This window comes from Sander vitreus, chromosome 5 (assembly GCF_031162955.1).
Source record: "Sander vitreus isolate 19-12246 chromosome 5, sanVit1, whole genome shotgun sequence".
In the NCBI taxonomy this organism is placed as follows: Eukaryota; Metazoa; Chordata; class Actinopteri; order Perciformes; family Percidae; genus Sander; species Sander vitreus.
In genome coordinates this window covers 13052249-13071305 of record NC_135859.1, presented here as the reverse complement: position 1 = coordinate 13071305, position 19057 = coordinate 13052249, and the positions used below count along the sequence as shown (strand labels likewise).

Genomic DNA, 19057 nt, shown 5'->3' with positions numbered 1-19057 from the left:
TGTAATTTATCCAGTGGGGCAGAGGAAGCCAGTGGAGCAGAGTGAGGAGGGGTGTGATGTGGTCCGTTGATCTGGTGCGGGTGATGAACCGGGCTGCAGAGTTCTTAATGGATCGGAAACTATGAAGAAGTTTATTTGTGGTGCCCGTGAGGAGGGCGTTGCAATCATAGACTGTATATAAACTGGACCAACAGATCCCGTTGCTCTGGACGGAGACCAGTGAAGGATATTAGAAGCATTTTTCCGGTGATGGCTGAGCGTTGCTGCGCAGCCTCCAATTGAGAGAGACGACGTAAATGTGACGTGAGCAACCTGTCTGAAAGTTATAAGTCTTCTGGTAGCTGTGCCAAGAGAAATCTCAATCATTCCCAATCTTGCAGAGACGGAGAGCGTAGGTATATGTAAGGAGATAACATAGGCACAGGCTAATTATTGCTAACTAATTAAACTTAAACAGCTAATGTAAGTCAAAACTGCCTGCGAGCTTCTCCTGTACTATACGGTAATTCCTCTACTATGCGACAGTACGTTGCTTGGTTATGACACAACCGTTAGCCTATTTTTACAAAAACGTCTGCTACGGGGCCATAACGTGAGGTACAAGGTAATGGAGACTTTTATACATTGTCGTGTTTCTTTAGAAATAAACAATGGACAAATAGAGTCTTTAAACGCTTCAGATGTAAAGTTATTCGCTGTCAAAGTGGCGCCAAAATGAATGGCAGTCAATGGGATGCTAACGGGGGGGTGAGTGCTTGTTAGCATCAAAATGGCGCCATAGGATCTACGGGTTGTTGACAGACTTACCCCCTTGGTTGCAATAGTCTATGCGGGATGTGACCACGGCGTGAATAAAGAAAGTATGCATTGCGTGTGATATTGCTAATGTGGGGGCCAAAGGAAAGCATACTGTCCAGAATGACAATGAGACTTTTGACTTGGGAGGAGGTGGGAATCGGAGAGTCATCAACCGATACGGTGAATGGGTGGGTTTTGGAGAGCGTGGACTTTGAACCAATGAGAAGAACCTCGATTTTATTTCCATTGAGCTTATCGATTAAGCTTGGATTTTCATAGTGCCTTAGGGCAGAAAAAGTAACCCACAAGAACAAACAAATTTAGTTGGTTAGTTTTGTTAGTTCCTAAACACTAAAATCAGACAATGGAGAAAATTATCAGCAGATGAATCCATAATGAAAATAATCATTAGTTAATATTTCAAAATGAGCTCCTGCTTAACAAACTACAACAGTAATATCCTGTAATGGATGAGTAATAATCTTATGATATAACTATCATATATATAAGTATAACAGTCACAGGGGACATTTTTATTCTTTATATACTTATGATTATACTTACATACTTTCACTGAAGGAACATTTTCACTGCAGAACCTTTACTGTAACAGAGTAATTTTGTGTGATATTAGTTACTTTTATTGCAGTAAAGAATACTTTCTCCACCTCTGTTTATATTGTGTCTTTTTTTCAGCTGGTCATCATTTTAAGAATCAGCCTGCTGTGTTTGATGGTTGCTGTTTAGTCTTCCTGTTAGACTTCTGGTTAACATCTGGACCATCACTGATTGGTCCGTTAACTAAACAGGTCTGGATGCTTCAGTCATGAGGTATGTTGTTGTTGAAAGCAGAGACCACTTCTCCCCAAATTGTTTTTGGATGCAGTGATAAAACGTCAGTGAGTCTTTAAACTCAAGTCTCTGCGAGCTTTTCTGTAAACTCAAATCAAGGTTTTAGAACATTCACAGTTTATGTTTGGTTCTCTTGGTGCCCTGTACTCGTACGGTCCCTGAATGCCTCAGTGCTGCGTGGGCGCTCTCCTCTATTTCTGGACACATGAGTCATCTTCACTCATGTTATACAATAGAAACTTTGCTCCACTGACACTCTACTGCAGCAGAAATAGAAAGCAGGAGTAGAGCTCAGTCAGGTTGCTAGTTTGAATCCCTCACTGCAGTTTGTGTCTCCTGAAGCATCAGTGAGTTCAACTTAGTCTAGACTCTCTTGGAGTTAGTCCATTTGCTTAAGTACTGTAGTTAGTACAATTCTAGGTTACTTGTACTTAACCTATTTTGACTTTTTTCTACTTTATACTTTGAGGCAAATATTTTACTTTTTACTGCACTTCATTTATCTGACAGCTTTAGTTACTTTGCAGATTAGGATTTAAAAAAAACAACCTGTAATGAGCCTATAAAACACAATGCTTCTTGGATGTTAATGCATCACTTATAATAATCCAATAGCATAACATATAAAAATGGAACACTGACAGAGCCCATTATTGCATGTAATGATTACTTTTACTTTTATACTTTAAGCTCATTTGCTTATAATACTTACTGTAAGTGCTTCTACTTAAATATATAATCTGTAACTTTTCCACATTTCCACAACTCGACCTATGTTATGTATATTTTGTTGAGTTGTGTTCTTACATTATCCCAAATTTCCAACAATGTTCAAACCCAGAGAAATCTGTCATTTTATTCAGGGTAACATCCATTACATCCATTACATTTGGTTGTCTGTCAATAGCGTCATATAACCTTTGACCCCTCTAGTTGCTCTAACTTGTGGCAAAACACGGGAAACACCAGATGATACGTTTGAGAGTAATTGTAAATCATACAATGTCACAGAATTATACTCAGTAACCGTAATACAACATTTTTTCTGCCACACAGCATCATCTTTTCATTAATTGCATGCCACTTTGCAACACAGTAATACAATATAGACCTAATTTATTGATATGATCCAGCTTAGGGTTACTACGATGTGCTACGATGACAATTGGCTCATGCTAATGCTTGGTGGCTAAAACTTACCGTAACGTTATAAGGTTACAACAACGTGAAACGCGATTATAAAGTTATTTTTAGTATGATTGTTTTGACCACAGATAACAGCGCTAGGCTAACCCACGATTTATTTCGTCACATAACGTTAGCTACAGTAGCTGTATGGGTAGTCAACTCCTCTAATTCTAAGGTTAACAGGTTAACATTACGTTAGCTAACATTACTATTTCAGTAGGACTTTTACTTTTTGACTTATTGCGACTATTACTTAAGTAAACAATCTGAATACTTCCTCCTCCGCTGCCTGTGATTCTGGAGAACCAGTAACATAAAGTTCAACTGGCAACATGAACAGATCAGAAGCGGAGTATTTAATCAAATTAAGTGGATAATCAGTGAGGTGAAAGATATACAATATACATACATAATAACTAGAATAACATGCTGCTGTTCTTCTTCTTGACACCTCTCGAGCTGCAGGTTAAAGTTTTGTGTGGTAAAGAACTTGAACTTGATGTCATCTGTCCCGATACTGATGAGAGCATATTTTATTGGATTGGTATCGGGTCAAAAATAAAGCAGATTGAAATCTGCTTCTTCACTGAGCTGTGTTTTGTCCTCCACCTTCAAATCTATCTTTTATTCAGGTTGTAATTTGACCACTTTCCTACCTCCCTCTTTTCTTCCCTGCCTATTTCCTTTATTTCCAAGCTTCTCCTTCTATCCATACTTTGACTCTTTAAATCCTTCATCTTTCCCTATCGCCTCCTTTCCTTGCCTATGTCCTTCTTTCCTTCCCCTACCTCCTCCTTCTTTCCATGCTCCCTTATTTCTTCCCTTTACTCCTTTTTTCCTTCCCTACCGACCCTCAGCCCTCAGGTCAGGAACCACTGCTTTAGGGGACCAAAGGACAGTCTGTAGCAGGACATCAGGTGGTATCAAACAAGTTGGATGGCTCATGTTGTCTGATAACTGGTGTAAGTTGAATCCAGTGTGTTCCTGCAGCAGATGGAGGCATCAGCTCTTATCTCTGAGAGCAGCAGGGGACCGAGTGGGGCTAAAGGGGGGGGGGTTGTTGATGCTGCAGGAATGAGGCCACAGGCACAGTCAGCGGTGGTGGTGTGTGTGTGTTTGTGTGTGTGTTTTTGTGTGTTTGTGTATGTGCGCCGGTGCGTGCCTGTTTGTGTGTTGTAGGGGTTCAGGCTGCTGTCCACTCGCCGTCAGCTCTGTCAGTTGATTCTCAGTTGCAGGAATTTTAAGTTGAGTGTGTTTGCTGATATGACAGAACAAAACCTTCCTCTCTCCTCTGATATCAGAACAGGAACTCTCTCATGCAGATACTTTTAAAGATGCAGCTCTGCTTTGTCATCTCACCTCGGTGAGCTGCTGTCATATACGTCTTAATATAACAGTATGACCTGCCAGCTGTATAATCAACTACAGCAGATCACACAATGCAGGTGTGTTCCTGTAACTCACAGCTGGATTGTGTGATTGGTTATAATGAAACACAAGAAGGAAGGGATGAGGTAGTGAAAGAAATGCGGGAGTATGGCAAGGATAAAAGAAAGATATTAATAAAGGAAATAAGGAGGCAGGAATGGACTTATGTTTCAAAGTCTGTTTTTAACCACTTATTTGACAGTGGGTCTCAGTGAAGTTTAAGCTTTTATCAAATCACTGTTTCATATTGGAGCTGTCGTCATGACAACAGAAAGATATGACAACAGCTGGACTGTGTTGATGAGTAAGAATGAAACAACAGGTGGGAGGAGGAGGATGGAAGGAAAAAGGAAAGAAAATGAGGGAGCATGTAAGTAAGGAAGGAAGGAAGGAAGGAACTAGGATCGATGGAAGGAAGAAGGGAAAGAAGAAACGAAGAAACAAAGAAACAAAGAAACGAAGGAAGGAAGGAAGGAACTGGAAAGAAAATGATGAGATAGGGAATGAAAGAAGGATCAAGGAGAGGACAAGAGTAGGCAGGGGAGGAAAGACGGCGGTATTAAATAGATGAGGAAGAGTGGAGTTAGGAAGGAAAGGTGAGGGAAGAAAGGAAGAGATATGGAAGAAAAGGATGAAGGATGTGTGTTAAAGGAAAAAAGGAGGAAGGGCAAATAAATGAGGGAGAATGGAAAGTAAAAAGGTTGAGAAGGAAAGGAGAATGTAGTAAAAGATATGAAATAGTATAGAAGGAAGGAAAACACCAGGAATGGAAATTAAATAAGATTTAGAGAAAGACAGAAGGATGAGGGCAGATAATAGGATGTAGGCAATGGAAAGAAGGAGCTAAGGAAATAAATGAGGGAGTTTGGTAGGAAAGAAAGAGGTAGGGTAAAGATTAAGGAGTATGAAAGGAAGGCTGACATTGGGGAGGAAAGGAGAATATAGTTTGGAGAGGAAAAAAGTATATAGTCAAGAAATGACAGCGTTTAGAGGAGGACGGAAAGGAGAAGTTTAGAGAGCAAAGGAGTAGGGAAGGAAAGGAGGAAATAAGGGAGTATGTAAGTAAGGAAAGACAACGTCCTCACTCTAGTTGAACTCCTGTCAATCAGAACTTCAGCACAAACATCTTCAGGACACTGTGATGTCATCTGCGTTGGCCAATGAAAGCAGCCGTTGACTTATAGACGACAGGCTGGGTGTGGTCACACCTCTGTGAGGCGAGATAAAAGCCTGCCAACACGCTCGCACACGCACACACACACACACACACACACACACACACACACACACACACACACACACACACACACAGCGTGCTGAAACTGTTGCGTCTTGTGATTTTCTGTATCTGAGTTGGAACAAAACTTAACAGCTCAAGTTGACAGGCGGTCATGTTTACTGTCTGATCAATACATAACTGATCAATGTGATTGATTTATTCCTTTGCGCATCCTTGGCTGAGAGCGTCAGTTCATTAACCTTCATTATTTGGAGGAAGTAGCTCATGAAAAATGAGTGAAAAGTACATAAGGGTCTGAATGTTGTCTGAATGTTTAACATGCCAGTTTATTACATCACATGCAAACACTGATAGTACTGCAGTACTTTAGGGCTGGAAAGTTACTAAGTACATTTACTCAAGTACTGCATTTAAGTACAATGTTGAGGTAGGCTACTTGTACTTTACTTGAGTATTTCCATAGTTTGCTACTACTACTACTACTACTGCTGATACTTTAACTACATAAAGCTGATAATACTTGTGTACTTTTGCATGAGTATTTCTACATTACGTAATGTATTGGTACTTTTAGTAAGTAAACACTGTACAGTATACTGTTCAGCTCCATCATTCCTCGTTTCTTATCTGTTTTTATCTTCTTAGTCTAATGCACTAAACAGTTAATGTGAAAATATATTTGGTGTGAAAATGTTGCAGATGAGAATACTTGCCGACCGCTAAATGTTCACCAACCTACAGAATAATTAGAAGAGTCAGTCAGAGCTGTAAATGTGAAGCTGTGACTCAGCAGTTTTCAGTCTCTGACCCACTTACAGCTTCAGGCATCAACATGTTTTACATTTTACTGCATCACGACTCGACAAGAGCTCTCTGATGACAAATCGTGATGAGACAAACAAAGTGTGAACCCAGCAGGACAAACAATCAGAGGAATTTCTGCAGCTTTGAACCTCAAGGTGGAAATAGGAGAGAACATTTTACATTTGTATCTTCACATAAACCTGAAAAATTGAGCTGAAGAACTGATTTGTCCTTGTTCGTGCATTATATATGGTAGCCCGTATTTAACATTACAACATTTAACATGCTGTGTGTGTGCATGTGTGTGCGTATGTGCGTGTGTGCATGTGTATGTGTGTGTGTGTGTGTGTGTGTGTGTGTGTGTGTGTGTGTGTGTGTGTGTGTGTGTGTGTGTGCGCGTGCGTGCGTGCGTGCATGCGTGTGACAGTTATAAATCTGAATGTCTACACATTCGCAGGACCTCAGTGTGTGTTTTCTGTGTAGAAATGTGTGCAGTGACCGGTACTAACGACCTCCTCTGTGATATTAACAAGATAATTTATGTGTTTAACACAAAGAGAGAAGAAGACAGACGCCCAGAGGAAAAGTCAACCAGTCAGTTAATGTCCCTCTGCTTGTCGGTGGTGGAATGTAACTAATAAGTACATTTACTTAATTACTTAAGTAAAGTTTGGAGGTATTTTACTTTACCTGAGCATTCATATACTCCACTACATTTCAGAGGTAAATTTTGTACTTTCTGCTCCACTACATCTGTGTGATAGCTTTAGTTGTTTTTCAGATGACAGTTTTTAATCCCCTTTCTGTCCAGTGAAAACCATGTATCTCCGGATGTGTTGATGTTCATTGTTTGTGATAAACTGAAGGATGTCACAAAGCTGAAAAGTTGACTTTTTAGAGATACGTGGTTCTCACAGGACAGCGACGCTACAAACTTATGATCTTATAGAAGATGATGCATTGCTGTAGATTAAACTACCTAACAATATATAAAGGAGTTCAAATTAACCTTGAACTCAACCTTAAACATCTACAGCAGTAAAATGCAACATACACATTAATACAGCAGTAATATTAATACAGAAACATCAGATATAATAGGAAACACTGACCAGGGAACATTTTACTGCACAATGAGTACTTTAACTATATTTTGCTGATCACATAACGTTTTGAATGCAGGACTTTTACTTGTAGTGGATTTTGTTTTTACAGTAGCCTATTAGTACTTTTACTGCAGTAAAGGATTTGAATATTTTTTTCACCTGTCTGTTGTTATAAAAATGAATAAGTGCTGTGGAAATAGATATTATACTGAATTGTAGAAGTAATTCTACTGTCAGTCACTTGGCCTTTATTTGTTCTTGCTGGTTATGGATATTATTTGAATTCTTGCTTTTATTTAAAATTGACAGTATCGACATTTATCTGGAAATACAAAACAACCAACAGATATTTTGCTATTTCTGCTGGATGTGCAGGCACGACTGAGGATTGAACCTCAGTATTTTGTGGTATTTGTGTAACTTGTTGACTTAATCTTTGATCAGATATTTCCTGATTTAAGTCCTAGTTTTGGCAATTTTATCGTTTTACTGAACGTTTTCGATCCTGATAAACTGATAGCGTATAAAAGATCTTTGCTGTTTTTCGTTATTTTTGTCTCCATTTTGTTTCTTCCATGGAAAATGGTTTGTGTTATCAGTCAGGAGTGTGAACTCACACTCTCAACACTCTCTTCCTACACACCACCAGCAGCTGACAGAGCACCTTCACTCTGAACTTAAATAGGAATTCTGGGAATTGCAAGAATAATAAATAACTACTGTAGACAAGGTGGATTCACCAAAAAACTAAATCATGTCATCACATGTGTTGGGTAGGACAAACTTGAGTTTGATTTATACTCCTAGAAGTTGCAGCCGGGTGAGGTTTACCTGAGGCTGTGACCCCTGCTGTGTGTGTGTGTGTGTGTGTGTGTGTGTGTGTGTGTGTGTGTGTGTGTGTGTGTGTGTGTGTGTTTGTGTGTGTGCACACAATTGGTTTCGGGGTGGTCTGATAGTGGGAGGTCTATTTTAGTGCAGCATCTCTCTCTTCGGTCTCTCCCACATTTCTGCCACCTGATTGGACGCTGGGTGTGGTAACCTAGCAACCTTCAGATATCTTCCAGACTCACAGATCTGCTGAACGAGAGCCTGAATTAACACTGTTCAACAGATATATATTGTAAAGATATCTATCACATATGTGAGAGATAAATACATGAAGATGATGGAGGAGGTGGAGGCAGAGAATATTTTCTTAGAAAGCTTCAGAGATTAATATATATTATGATTACACTTATATAATGGGCACGTACCAAACGCACAATAGAAGTTTGTCTGGAGTCCTAATTTTAAACAAACTCCTGCCAGCTGATCCACAAACAGTATTCACTGTGGACAAGTTCAACATCATTGTTGATCGAGGTTTAAAATATTCTGCAGCTAAGATGTTGATATTTTATTCAAACAAAATGCAGTTTAGGTAGTCGGCTGAGTCGGGTCAGTCGGCACATTCAGCTGCAGCCCTGTGTCCTAAAAATTACATTACCATTCAACTAAACTACATTCTCAATTACGTTTCAAGGGAAACATATTTTGTCCTGGAGGCATTTGTAATCAAAAGTCAGGCAAAAAAAAAGTTTTCCTTAAAACCTAATCGAGAAATCAGTTTAGTTGTATGGAAACGTCATCTTTTAGGAGACAGGGTTGTGATAACTGCCAGTTTTTGGTCCATAAATGACAGATGTGACTCATTCCAATGGGTAATTTGGACTGAGAATCACCTCTCACAACCAGACTATATTCATTGTGAGTCTGATAATCAGATTGAAGTGCTTCATTCACTTAGCCTGACACAGTGTTCATATTAGCTGTTTTCTTGATAAAGCTGTGGTAGTGATTGCATAACTAACCATTTTACAACATACATGTCTATTTTCATTTGGCTTTTGCTTTTTACAATTTTATTGAATGTCCCAGTTATCACCTTGAAATATATGCACTGTGTAGCGTATGCAAAAGTTCACACAATGTGACACAAACTGTAGAGTGCATGACCTTTTATAGATGTGTAATTTACAGTCATGGTTGCACAAAGTCATACGTTTCCAAAATCTTAGTATTGAAATATTAGTCAGTGGCAGTTAAACATTGCATGGACTCAATTACCCTATCGTTCATCCATATGATTTCCAAAAAAAATCTTTTGTTCAGAGTCATCAAAAACAAAACTATGTTATATGTAAAATATAATATGCCTAATGGTAAGACCCTAGAAAAGCACTACAGGCCCCATTAGACCTCCTCCCAGACCCTTAAATACTGAATAATAGTAGTTGTCAGTTTTACTGTAAGCTTCACTTGCTTACACCACTTCCTGTTAATGTAATGGTGTGCAGGTGATGAACGTCATCGTTCACCTGTTGGAAACAATGAATGATCTGACAGCAGCATTCAGTAAACAGGACGAGTGAATCTGGTCAGTGGACTCGTTTAGTCAAATATGGATGTCAGAGTGAACATTTTTCAGTTTCGTGTTTTCATTCATTTGACAGATTTCATTTTTCAGAACAAACTCCTGCCAGCATCATCGCTTAGCAACAGTGTCGACTTCCCAGAAATAAAAACGTGAATCTAAAAATAGTCACAGAGCAAACAAGAGACGGACGACTCAGCCTCCATTCAGAAGTCCATTCAGATATCTGGTGATTCTAACAGAGAGTTTTACTCCACTCTGCAGCTTCATCTGGACTGAAGCTCGCCTGTCTGATGTCGAAATTTTACAAATTATTCTGAAGGATGAGGCTGTGTCCTGTCCTCTGTGTGTCAGTTATGTTACACAGTCTGTTTTCTCTCTGCAGACTGGTGATCTGAAGAATCTGAGCTGCAGCAAAATCAACTGTAAGGATGTAAGTCAACCTTTCTGAGATTTAAAGCATGATTTGAATTTTGTCTTTAGATGATTCGATTCACACAAAGAGACATTGTTTTGTTTTCAAAGAGAGTTTAACTTCAGTTTTGTGTTTATGTATTGTTTGCACCAGATAGTTTCATACAATTTCTTGGAGCAATATAGAGTAAATGAGTCAACTCACCCACATATTTACAGTAGGAGGACATTTAGGGAGAGTTGTTTTACCCTGGAAACTTATCTCTACCTCTATCATAACAACCTTAACATAACCCTGACCAAAAACCAAGTCTTAACTCTCATACAATGGTTAATCTTTGTGGGCCCTACATTGTAAATATTAACCCTTTAAAGTAATAACCTGGAAGATTTTTTTCTTAAGTCTCTACTGTATGTATCGTCAAAATGGGTATGGTGATTGAGCCTATGGCCTATGGTCTGTGGTGACATTCACAAGTGGCGCGCAGTTAGAGGCACCGTCACTCAGCAGTGGTTGGTCTGCCAGAGAGGGTAGGCGGAGCTAGCGCCACAGACTCTTCGACTCACTTGTGTGTGAAGCGAGGGGCTTTTTTAACCGTTCTCTGCTAGTGTTGCAAGTAAATGGTTACTATGGCTGAACAAACAGAGAAAAGAGCGATGTGCTGCCAAAGATAAAGAAACAGGGATCTTCGAGACTTTAAATCCCAGGACTAAAAGGATGTTTTTGCACTAACTTTCAAAGTTATAATTAGATCCAAACATGGCTGCATTGCACATTTTATTTTTGAGGATAATCAGCCCTGTTTGAAAATGAAAAAATAATTAATAAATAACACAGGTGAAAATCATCTTCATGAGCCCTTATGGATCAAGCTGAACACCTAGATTATGAATAGTTTATGCAAAACATGAAAAACAGTTTTGTCTCTTTAATGAGATCAAATGTGTCTCTGACCTGCTTCTGAGCAGTAGCGTCCTCTCTGTCTCATCTGACTGAGGAGCTGATACCTGATTCCTCCAGTTTATTGATCAGACTATTGGTCACCAGGAACCATCGGATTGTAATTGATCTGTCTCGGGGGACTTGTGAGGCTGCTGCTGTTTTGTTTTTTTCAAGACATAAGAGCACTTTGGTTTCTCTCAGAGTGAGGGCTTTTTCTACAGCCGCCATTTTAAAATAACATCCACCAATTATCAGAGAGAAAAAGAAACCCAGAGAAAACTTTTAACCCTGTTTTATTTTTTTTTATTTTTTTTAAACTATGTTAATAATTCGCTTGTTGTTGATGATGTTTTCTTTCCACTCTGAAAGAAGACATGTGAAAGCAAAATAGCCCAAAATCTCAAAATTGACCAGTGCATGAAAAAACAATGTTTTGCCCGCTGTGGCTGGCTTTAAGTACTGATACTTTTACTTCGCCTCATTATGAAGAAGACCTTTGAAAACTGGAGACGTCCTTGTTTCCTCAGCTGTGTGACCACAGCTACTAATTAGAGTGAAACGGTCAGCCAGTCAAATAAATATCACCATATTCATTATTCAGAGTGTCAGTGCATTGTAAACCCAGATGTAATTGTAATTAAACTTTTTAGTGGTCACTTCTTATTATTTCATGTTTTGTTAAAAACCATATTCATTACTAAATCACATTAGTTGTTTGTAGTAATCAGCTTAAGTATGCAGTACACAGATCATATTAAGCACAGATAACTAAGGATGTTAAAGGTCCCATGGCATGAAAATTTCACTTTATGAGGTTTTTTAACATTAATATGAGTTCCCCCAGCCTGCCTATGGTCCCCCAGTGGCTAGAAATGGCAATAGGTGTAAACCGAGCCCTGGGTATCCTGCTCTGCCTTTGAGAAAATGAAAGCTCAGATGGGCCAATCTGGAATCTTCCCTTTATGACGTCATAAGGGGAAAGTTACCTCCCCTTTCTCTGCTTTACCCGCCCAGAGAATTTGGCCCGCCCATGAGAGAGAGAGACATCATGGATTGCAAACAAGCGAAGCATGGCAGTTAATCAAAGCCACACCCCCACCCTCCACCTTGCCCCCCCTCTCTCCTCCTCAATAGCATTTAAAGCTACAGACACAGAAATGGCACATCCTAAGGAAAGCTCATAGTGGGACTGACTCTAGTGGCTGTAATTCTGCACCAAGGCTGAATTTTGGGAAAGAGACTTCAGATACAGTATTAGGGACCACTAAGGTCTATATAAAAGCATCCAAAAAGCAGCATGTCTTAGGACCTTTAAGTTTCTGTATTGGAGGGGTCATATGAACTGTTCTGCACTGAAGTGGTGCAAAGGCTCATGGGAAAAAATATATGTTCTGAACGGTTTCTGTCCTAGTTAAAGTGTGTTTAATAATGTTCTGTTACTGTTTTGGGTGTGCATTTATGTTACGTGAGTTTTAGTTTTGTATGGTTGATTTAGTGTTCATGATCATCTACATTTGTTGTTGCACCATGACCGAGACCTGGGTGGGGACTGATTGGGTCTGGGCAGTGAGGGAGAATATGGTCATTCAAATCCATGCAGAGCACGTTGGAAATTACAATCTATGCATTGTCTTCCTTTCTGTTTTAATGGAGCTAATGTGTTGAATACCTGTTCTTAAAACTATACTGTCATTAAAGGAAAAAAAACATATTTATAAGAATGATTACTTTCTATAGTTTTGATAAATAGAGCCACATGTTTCACATTTATTGTATTTCAACAAAAGTACCTTATGTTTACTAATGAATTTTAGTAATGACTACTAATGTAAACTTGATTTGTCTACTGCATCAAATTACCAGTCTGTGGTAATTAGTGGTGTGCGATACTACAAAGTTTTGTATCGATCCGATACCAAATAAATACAGGTCCAGTATCGCAGATACCGATACTATATCGATACTTTCTTTTGCCTGGCGCCGCTGAGTCATGTGACGGTACAACATCAAATCACAAGAGGGAGGAGGAGGAGCAAAGTGTGCCTGCTCTGCGCTGTGACAGGAGCGGCACTTACACAGACAGTCAGGTCGCCTCTTTGATGAATCCGCAGCAGTGCATACTGGAGAGAAACTAAAACTAAAGTATCGATCTCATTACACTGGTATAACGTTGGTATCGATATTATTGATATTTGGATCGATTCGCCCACCACTAGTGGTAATACAATTTTACCCGTTAAGTTTCACCTTTTGTGAAGACTTAAACGGTTTAAGGCAATGGGTTTCCATGCAAATTTCTAGTAAAGTCAACTAATTCGGGATAACAGTGTGACACCAGCAGAGATCAATACAGGGGGGTTAAAGACAGAGAGCAGTCTGACCAAAATCTGACAAATCTGCAGAAAATTGTAAACAACATACACAGAAATATGAAAAAATTACCTTATAAACGTGGGTATTTCTATTTTCTGATATTTATACTACACTTTTAACTGCATTACGTGTATTAGTTACTTTACATATTCAGATTTTACCTAAACTAATCATAAAATAAGTTTAGAAAATACATTGCTGAAGATTAAACCAATGGTTTCTAGCATTAATGAAGTATTTAAAACTAGCTTTACCTTAACCAGCTACAACAGTAAAACGCTGCTAAAACATTTGTAATCTAATGATGTTATATATCAGTCACATGTACTTTTACTTTGATTCTTTGAGTGCATTTGGCTAATAATATGTATATACTTTTTTTTAAGTAGGCTTTTGAATGCAGGACTTTTACTCATAGTAATGTATTTTATGCTGTTACTGTTTCTTCCACCACTGGTGTTAATTACAGAGAAAATAGAGAAAGTGTTTGATTCCAATTAATTAATACCAGTTAATTGCAATTAATTGATCTGGTACATCCCACAGGATTTATTTATATAAAATTACATTTAAATAATATTATTCATGTGTACGTTTCAGGTATTGATCAGGCTGCAGAGCCCTGAAGACTAACATTTACAGACATGATCCTTCATTTTTGAGGTTTGAACACACACACACGCACATGCACGCACACGCACACGCACACACACACACACACACACACACACACACACACACACACACACACACACACACACAAACACACAAACACACACATAGAATTACAGTGTGTGTATCTCACTGACCGTATGTTACCCAGACTTCCACGTGCGTGTGTTGGACAAAGCTGTGGACTCTGGAATAATCCCTTTGTGTCCGTCGCTCACATCAGACAATACAGAACTGACAACCCAGCAGCTGCAGCTGAGCCATATATACTGAAAGTGGTGTTAACTGTCTGAGATTTACATGAATCCCACAATAATCTGGTCAAACAAACACTCTGCCATTTAAATGCTTGTTTCTTGTTTTCTTTGTTTTCTCCCGATGAACATGTAAATCAGACAGCTAAAGCTAGGCTAGCAGTTTCCCCTTGCTTCTAGTCTCTCTTTAAGCGAGGCTAAACAACATCCTGGATATCTCTCACATTAGATGAAATGAATGCACTTATGTACTTAGTTAATTTTGGGCTTTTTTCCATTCAATTCAATAGAGCTCAACTGTGATCCCTTTTTGAACGGCTCTAGTTCCGAAAGTGATTTCCCCCATTCAAATGCTCCATTGACGTTCTTAGATTTTAATGGTAGCAGCCGGCTATTGCCATTCGCGGGTTTGCTATTGCGGTAAACATTTCCATGGTAACAGACGTCGCTGTTACGCTTAGGATTGTGGGTAGTGTAGTCCTTCTCCATCGGGAATATAACATGTTTTTCTTAAAACAAGGCTGATATCATAAGGACTTCTGGCTTCTACAGGAGCAGAAACCTTCGTTTCACAACCTTGTAGCTCATGGTCAGTCTACCTCGGATGGTTTTGACATTATGGCTACTATACTATACTTTACTATACTATATAAAAATTAATTAATGGGATTTTTACTTCCGGAACCACACTGTTGAGCTCTATACAGTCAGTTTTCTTAGAGGAGCACCTAGTGCCCGTTACAGGAACTGAAGCTGAAAACAAAATATTCAGAATAAATCTGAATATTTTGTTTAATAAACTTAAAAAAAAAACTTTATTCGGTGTGTGTGACAATGACAGTGGTATCTTCAGATCAGTTGTTCTAACTGTGAATGTCATTGACTGAACTTTGGTGTACGTAAGGCTCTGGTCCGGCAGCTGTCTGTCATAGAAAGCCCTGCAGCAGTTTTCCAGCTGCCTCACAAAACACACACACACACACACACACACACACACACACACACACACACACACACACACACACACACACACACACACACACACACACACCTTCTCTGCTACAAGGTTGTCATTTATATTCAGTTTTACTTGCTGTACACTGTAATATAATACATATATTGTTTCTCTCAGGAACTGACCAATCAGCAGCCAGGATGATGCCCAAGGTAAACACTGTTTTCACTCACCTATGATATTTAGAAAAAAAACAGCCCAAACTATTTAAAGTGTTGTTTCTTCTGGTTTTTGCTTCTGATGGTCGCCAATTTGTGAAGAAGAGACTTCATTTCATTTCTCAGAAAATGAGATATTACAGTAATGGATTCAGGTCAAAATGTTTCCATTTTTCCACCCACCCACACCTCCCACTTTTAACAAACCTTAATATGCTAAATTTAAATAATGAAATGAATGATACAAAAGCTGCTGGAGCTGCTACCCCCCGCGACCCGATACCGGATAAGCAGACGAAGATGGATGGATGGATGATACATTAACACATTAACAATAAAAATGAATAAAACAAAAAAAACAAACTAGAAGGGCATTCGGAGAGCACAGACCTCTGCCAAGGCATTCCCTATCTCACAATGTTAATGCAGGGTGAATTTACTCAGTCAGGAACTCATTTTTCCGACACTAGATGAAAACAATTATTTTTCACTTTCGTTAACATTGTCAGATAGGGCATTTGGCCTTGGAGGTCTGCGCTCTCTGAGTGCCCTTCTACTTTCTGTTTTCTCTACAGAGACCATTGCTGCCTCACAGACCTGCTAGCTATGGACTGTTTAAATTAATTCAGGTTTTAAAAAACTCTTGATCTCACTGGGCAGAAACCTAAATGATCTTTATCAATTCCTTCATTAGCTGAAGTCTTCTTCCATTTGGCAGTTTGTGGTTGACCTCTGACCTCTGTGTACGTGTGTGTGTGTGTGTGTGTGTGTGTGTGTGTGTGTGTGTGTGTGTGTGTGTGTGTGTGTGTTTGTGTGTGTGTTAGCAGCAGCTGGCTCAGACATCTCCAGGGAGTGTGTTGTCGCTGAGAGGGCCCAGCGTCCCAGGATCCCCTGCAGCTGCCATCGTGGTGAGACACACACACAGATCAAGTCATATTATCCTTCAGATTAATCTTGAGGCAGTAATCTGTAATCTGTGGCTCCTTCCCCCCCCTTCTCCTTCTCTCTCTCTCTCTCTCTCTCTCTCTCTCTCTCTCTCTCTCTCTCTCAGGCCAGAGTGGAGGACGGGGTTATCGGCTATAAGGATTTGGCAGCGTTACCAAAAGACAAAGCCATCCTGGATATAGAGAGACCAGATCTGATGATCTACCACCAGCACTACAGCTACAGCCCACTGGAGGTGATTTAATATCATGTTTCTTCCACTAGAAGTCTAGTAATATTCTATATTTCTCTTCATGTTCAGAATCAAACCAGCAGTGAATGTATCTACTAACAAGAATTGTGTGTGTAACACAGCCTGATATATCTTCTTCCTCTGTGCCATAAAAAACACATCACTGTTCCTTCATCACCATGAACACACACTGTAGTTTATTTTGACTCAACCCCACATACACTGTCTTGCTGCACCAAATACTCACTAAACCACCAAATGTGGATTCATTTTCTGCTAAAAAATTGTCCTCAACAAATGCACTTTTTCCTCCTGTTTGTTTGATAAAGGTTTGATAAAGGTGTTTTAGGAAATTACTAATACAACTAAACATTTGTCCTCTTTCAAACATGTAGCACACAAAAGGAGACTGTCTGTTTTAGATGCGTTCTCACTTACTGGAAATACTCTGTTTGGTTTAGAGGTGGCGCCTGGTTAGAGTGGACATAATGTGAATTTCACTGCGGTCACGTAGCCGGTTCGTAATATGGTCATAAACAACCGAGTCTCTTGCCGTTCCCTGAATTTGTCTGAGGATTTCAGCGTTGGCCCTTACCGACAGAAGTTTCAGAATCTCGTCGTCTCTCCAGTTAGACATTTACGTTGGCATTTTTTTTCATGAAAACGCCCACTCGCTCGCTATGAATTCTCCGGACAACGAGCTGCTCTATTCACACGTGGGCTCAATCAGACATTACATTATTGTACTTGGGAGCTGGCATGGTAAAGTCTGTTTAATGTCCGGTCCAACTGATTAGGACATTAGTGTTCTCACATACAGCTCCTCCGGGTAATGTCTAGATAAGTTCAGGGGTTGCAGTGCAGTGTGAAAGGGGCTTTAGAAACAGACACTGTGGCTGGTCTGACAGTCGGTTAGTTTATCGGTTGGTTAGTTCTGCATTTGGCTGCAACATGAGACATTAATCTGCTGCTTAGAGACCAGACAGCTCCTTACCACAGCTGAGACCCTGTGTGTGTGTGTGTGTGTGTGTGTGTGTGTGTGTGTGTGTGTGTGTGTGTGTGTGTGTGTGTGTGTGTGTGTGTGTGTGTGTGTGTGTGTGTGTGTGTGTGTTTGTGGGTGGGTGGGTGGTTGGGAGCGTGTGTCAATTGTGTCTGGTTATGTGTCTATATACAGTCAGTGTATCAGCACACTCTAAACAATGATAAAACTGAAATAATTGTTTTTCGAGCCAAAGTAGAACGGTAAAAAGTGCTCCTGGTGTAGTCCTGAACTCAGACTTACATCTTAACATCTACATTAAAGGGATAGTTTGGATCTTTTAAAGTGGGGTTATATGAGGTATTATCCATAGTCAGTGCATTACCTACAGTAGATGGCGGTCAGCATGTCCCCAGTTTGGAGAAGCAGGTGTCACTACCTGATGTGAGTCGAGTGCATCACTTTGAGACTTTACGCAGATCTGTTTTGCTGTTAGCCACAGAATAATGAGATAGGTACATTACATAGCAGGAATTTATTATTTAGCGTAAGGCATCACATTTTCACAGCATGATCCCTGATGTCAGTTCTAGATTAGAGGCTGAAGTAGCCTACAAGAACCTGCTAATGTGAGACTTCTGTAATGTCAATACAATAAAAATGGACCTACATAACGAAGTTCATTCACTGCTGGCTACAAGTTAGCAATCAAACACAACAAAGGCTGTCACTTGAATGGCGTTTTGAGCTAGTGTTAGCAATCAAACAATCATAGATAGCTACAACGTTTGGCGTTTGCCGGATCCGGATCCCTTGGCGTTATGCTGTAAACCTGTAAAAATCTGAGCATCCGCAACTCACATCTGCACTCGACTCACATCGGGTAGTGACAGCATGCAGAAGTACAGGACCAATACCGATAGTACTGAAGCCGTTATTGATGCTCTCTTCACAGTCACCAGACTCCTTTATCAAAAACAGTAATTTTACCTTGCAGAAGACATGAGTTGCTGGTCTACTGCTGCCTCATTTGGTTAGTTTGTCTGTGTTATTGACTGACTTTGGTTAATCCAAACTAACCCTTTAAAAAGAAATTAACTAACCGTCACCTGAATTATATATCAAGAATTTAAGGACAGGTCTCAGATCAGTCCTCACTAAGACGAGGAGGGACCAGATCAGTCCAGTTCTCAGATCTTTACACCGGCTTCCTGTTTGTCAAATAATTGACTTTAAAACTCTT

General features: G+C 39.6%; 1 protein-coding gene across 1 annotated transcript in view; it reads left to right on the top strand.

Annotated features, from left to right (window-relative positions):
* Positions 1-19057, top strand: part of LOC144518075 (dematin-like) — a 33636-nt gene that overhangs the window by 2349 nt on the left and 12230 nt on the right. Inside the window, exons 2-6 of the mRNA XM_078250463.1 lie at positions 10215-10262; positions 14160-14222; positions 15618-15652; positions 16486-16566; positions 16710-16838. Coding sequence (XP_078106589.1) covers positions 15641-15652; positions 16486-16566; positions 16710-16838 — 222 coding nt within the window. The 5' untranslated portion in view covers positions 10215-10262; positions 14160-14222; positions 15618-15640. The remainder of the gene's footprint in view (positions 1-10214; positions 10263-14159; positions 14223-15617; positions 15653-16485; positions 16567-16709; positions 16839-19057) is intronic.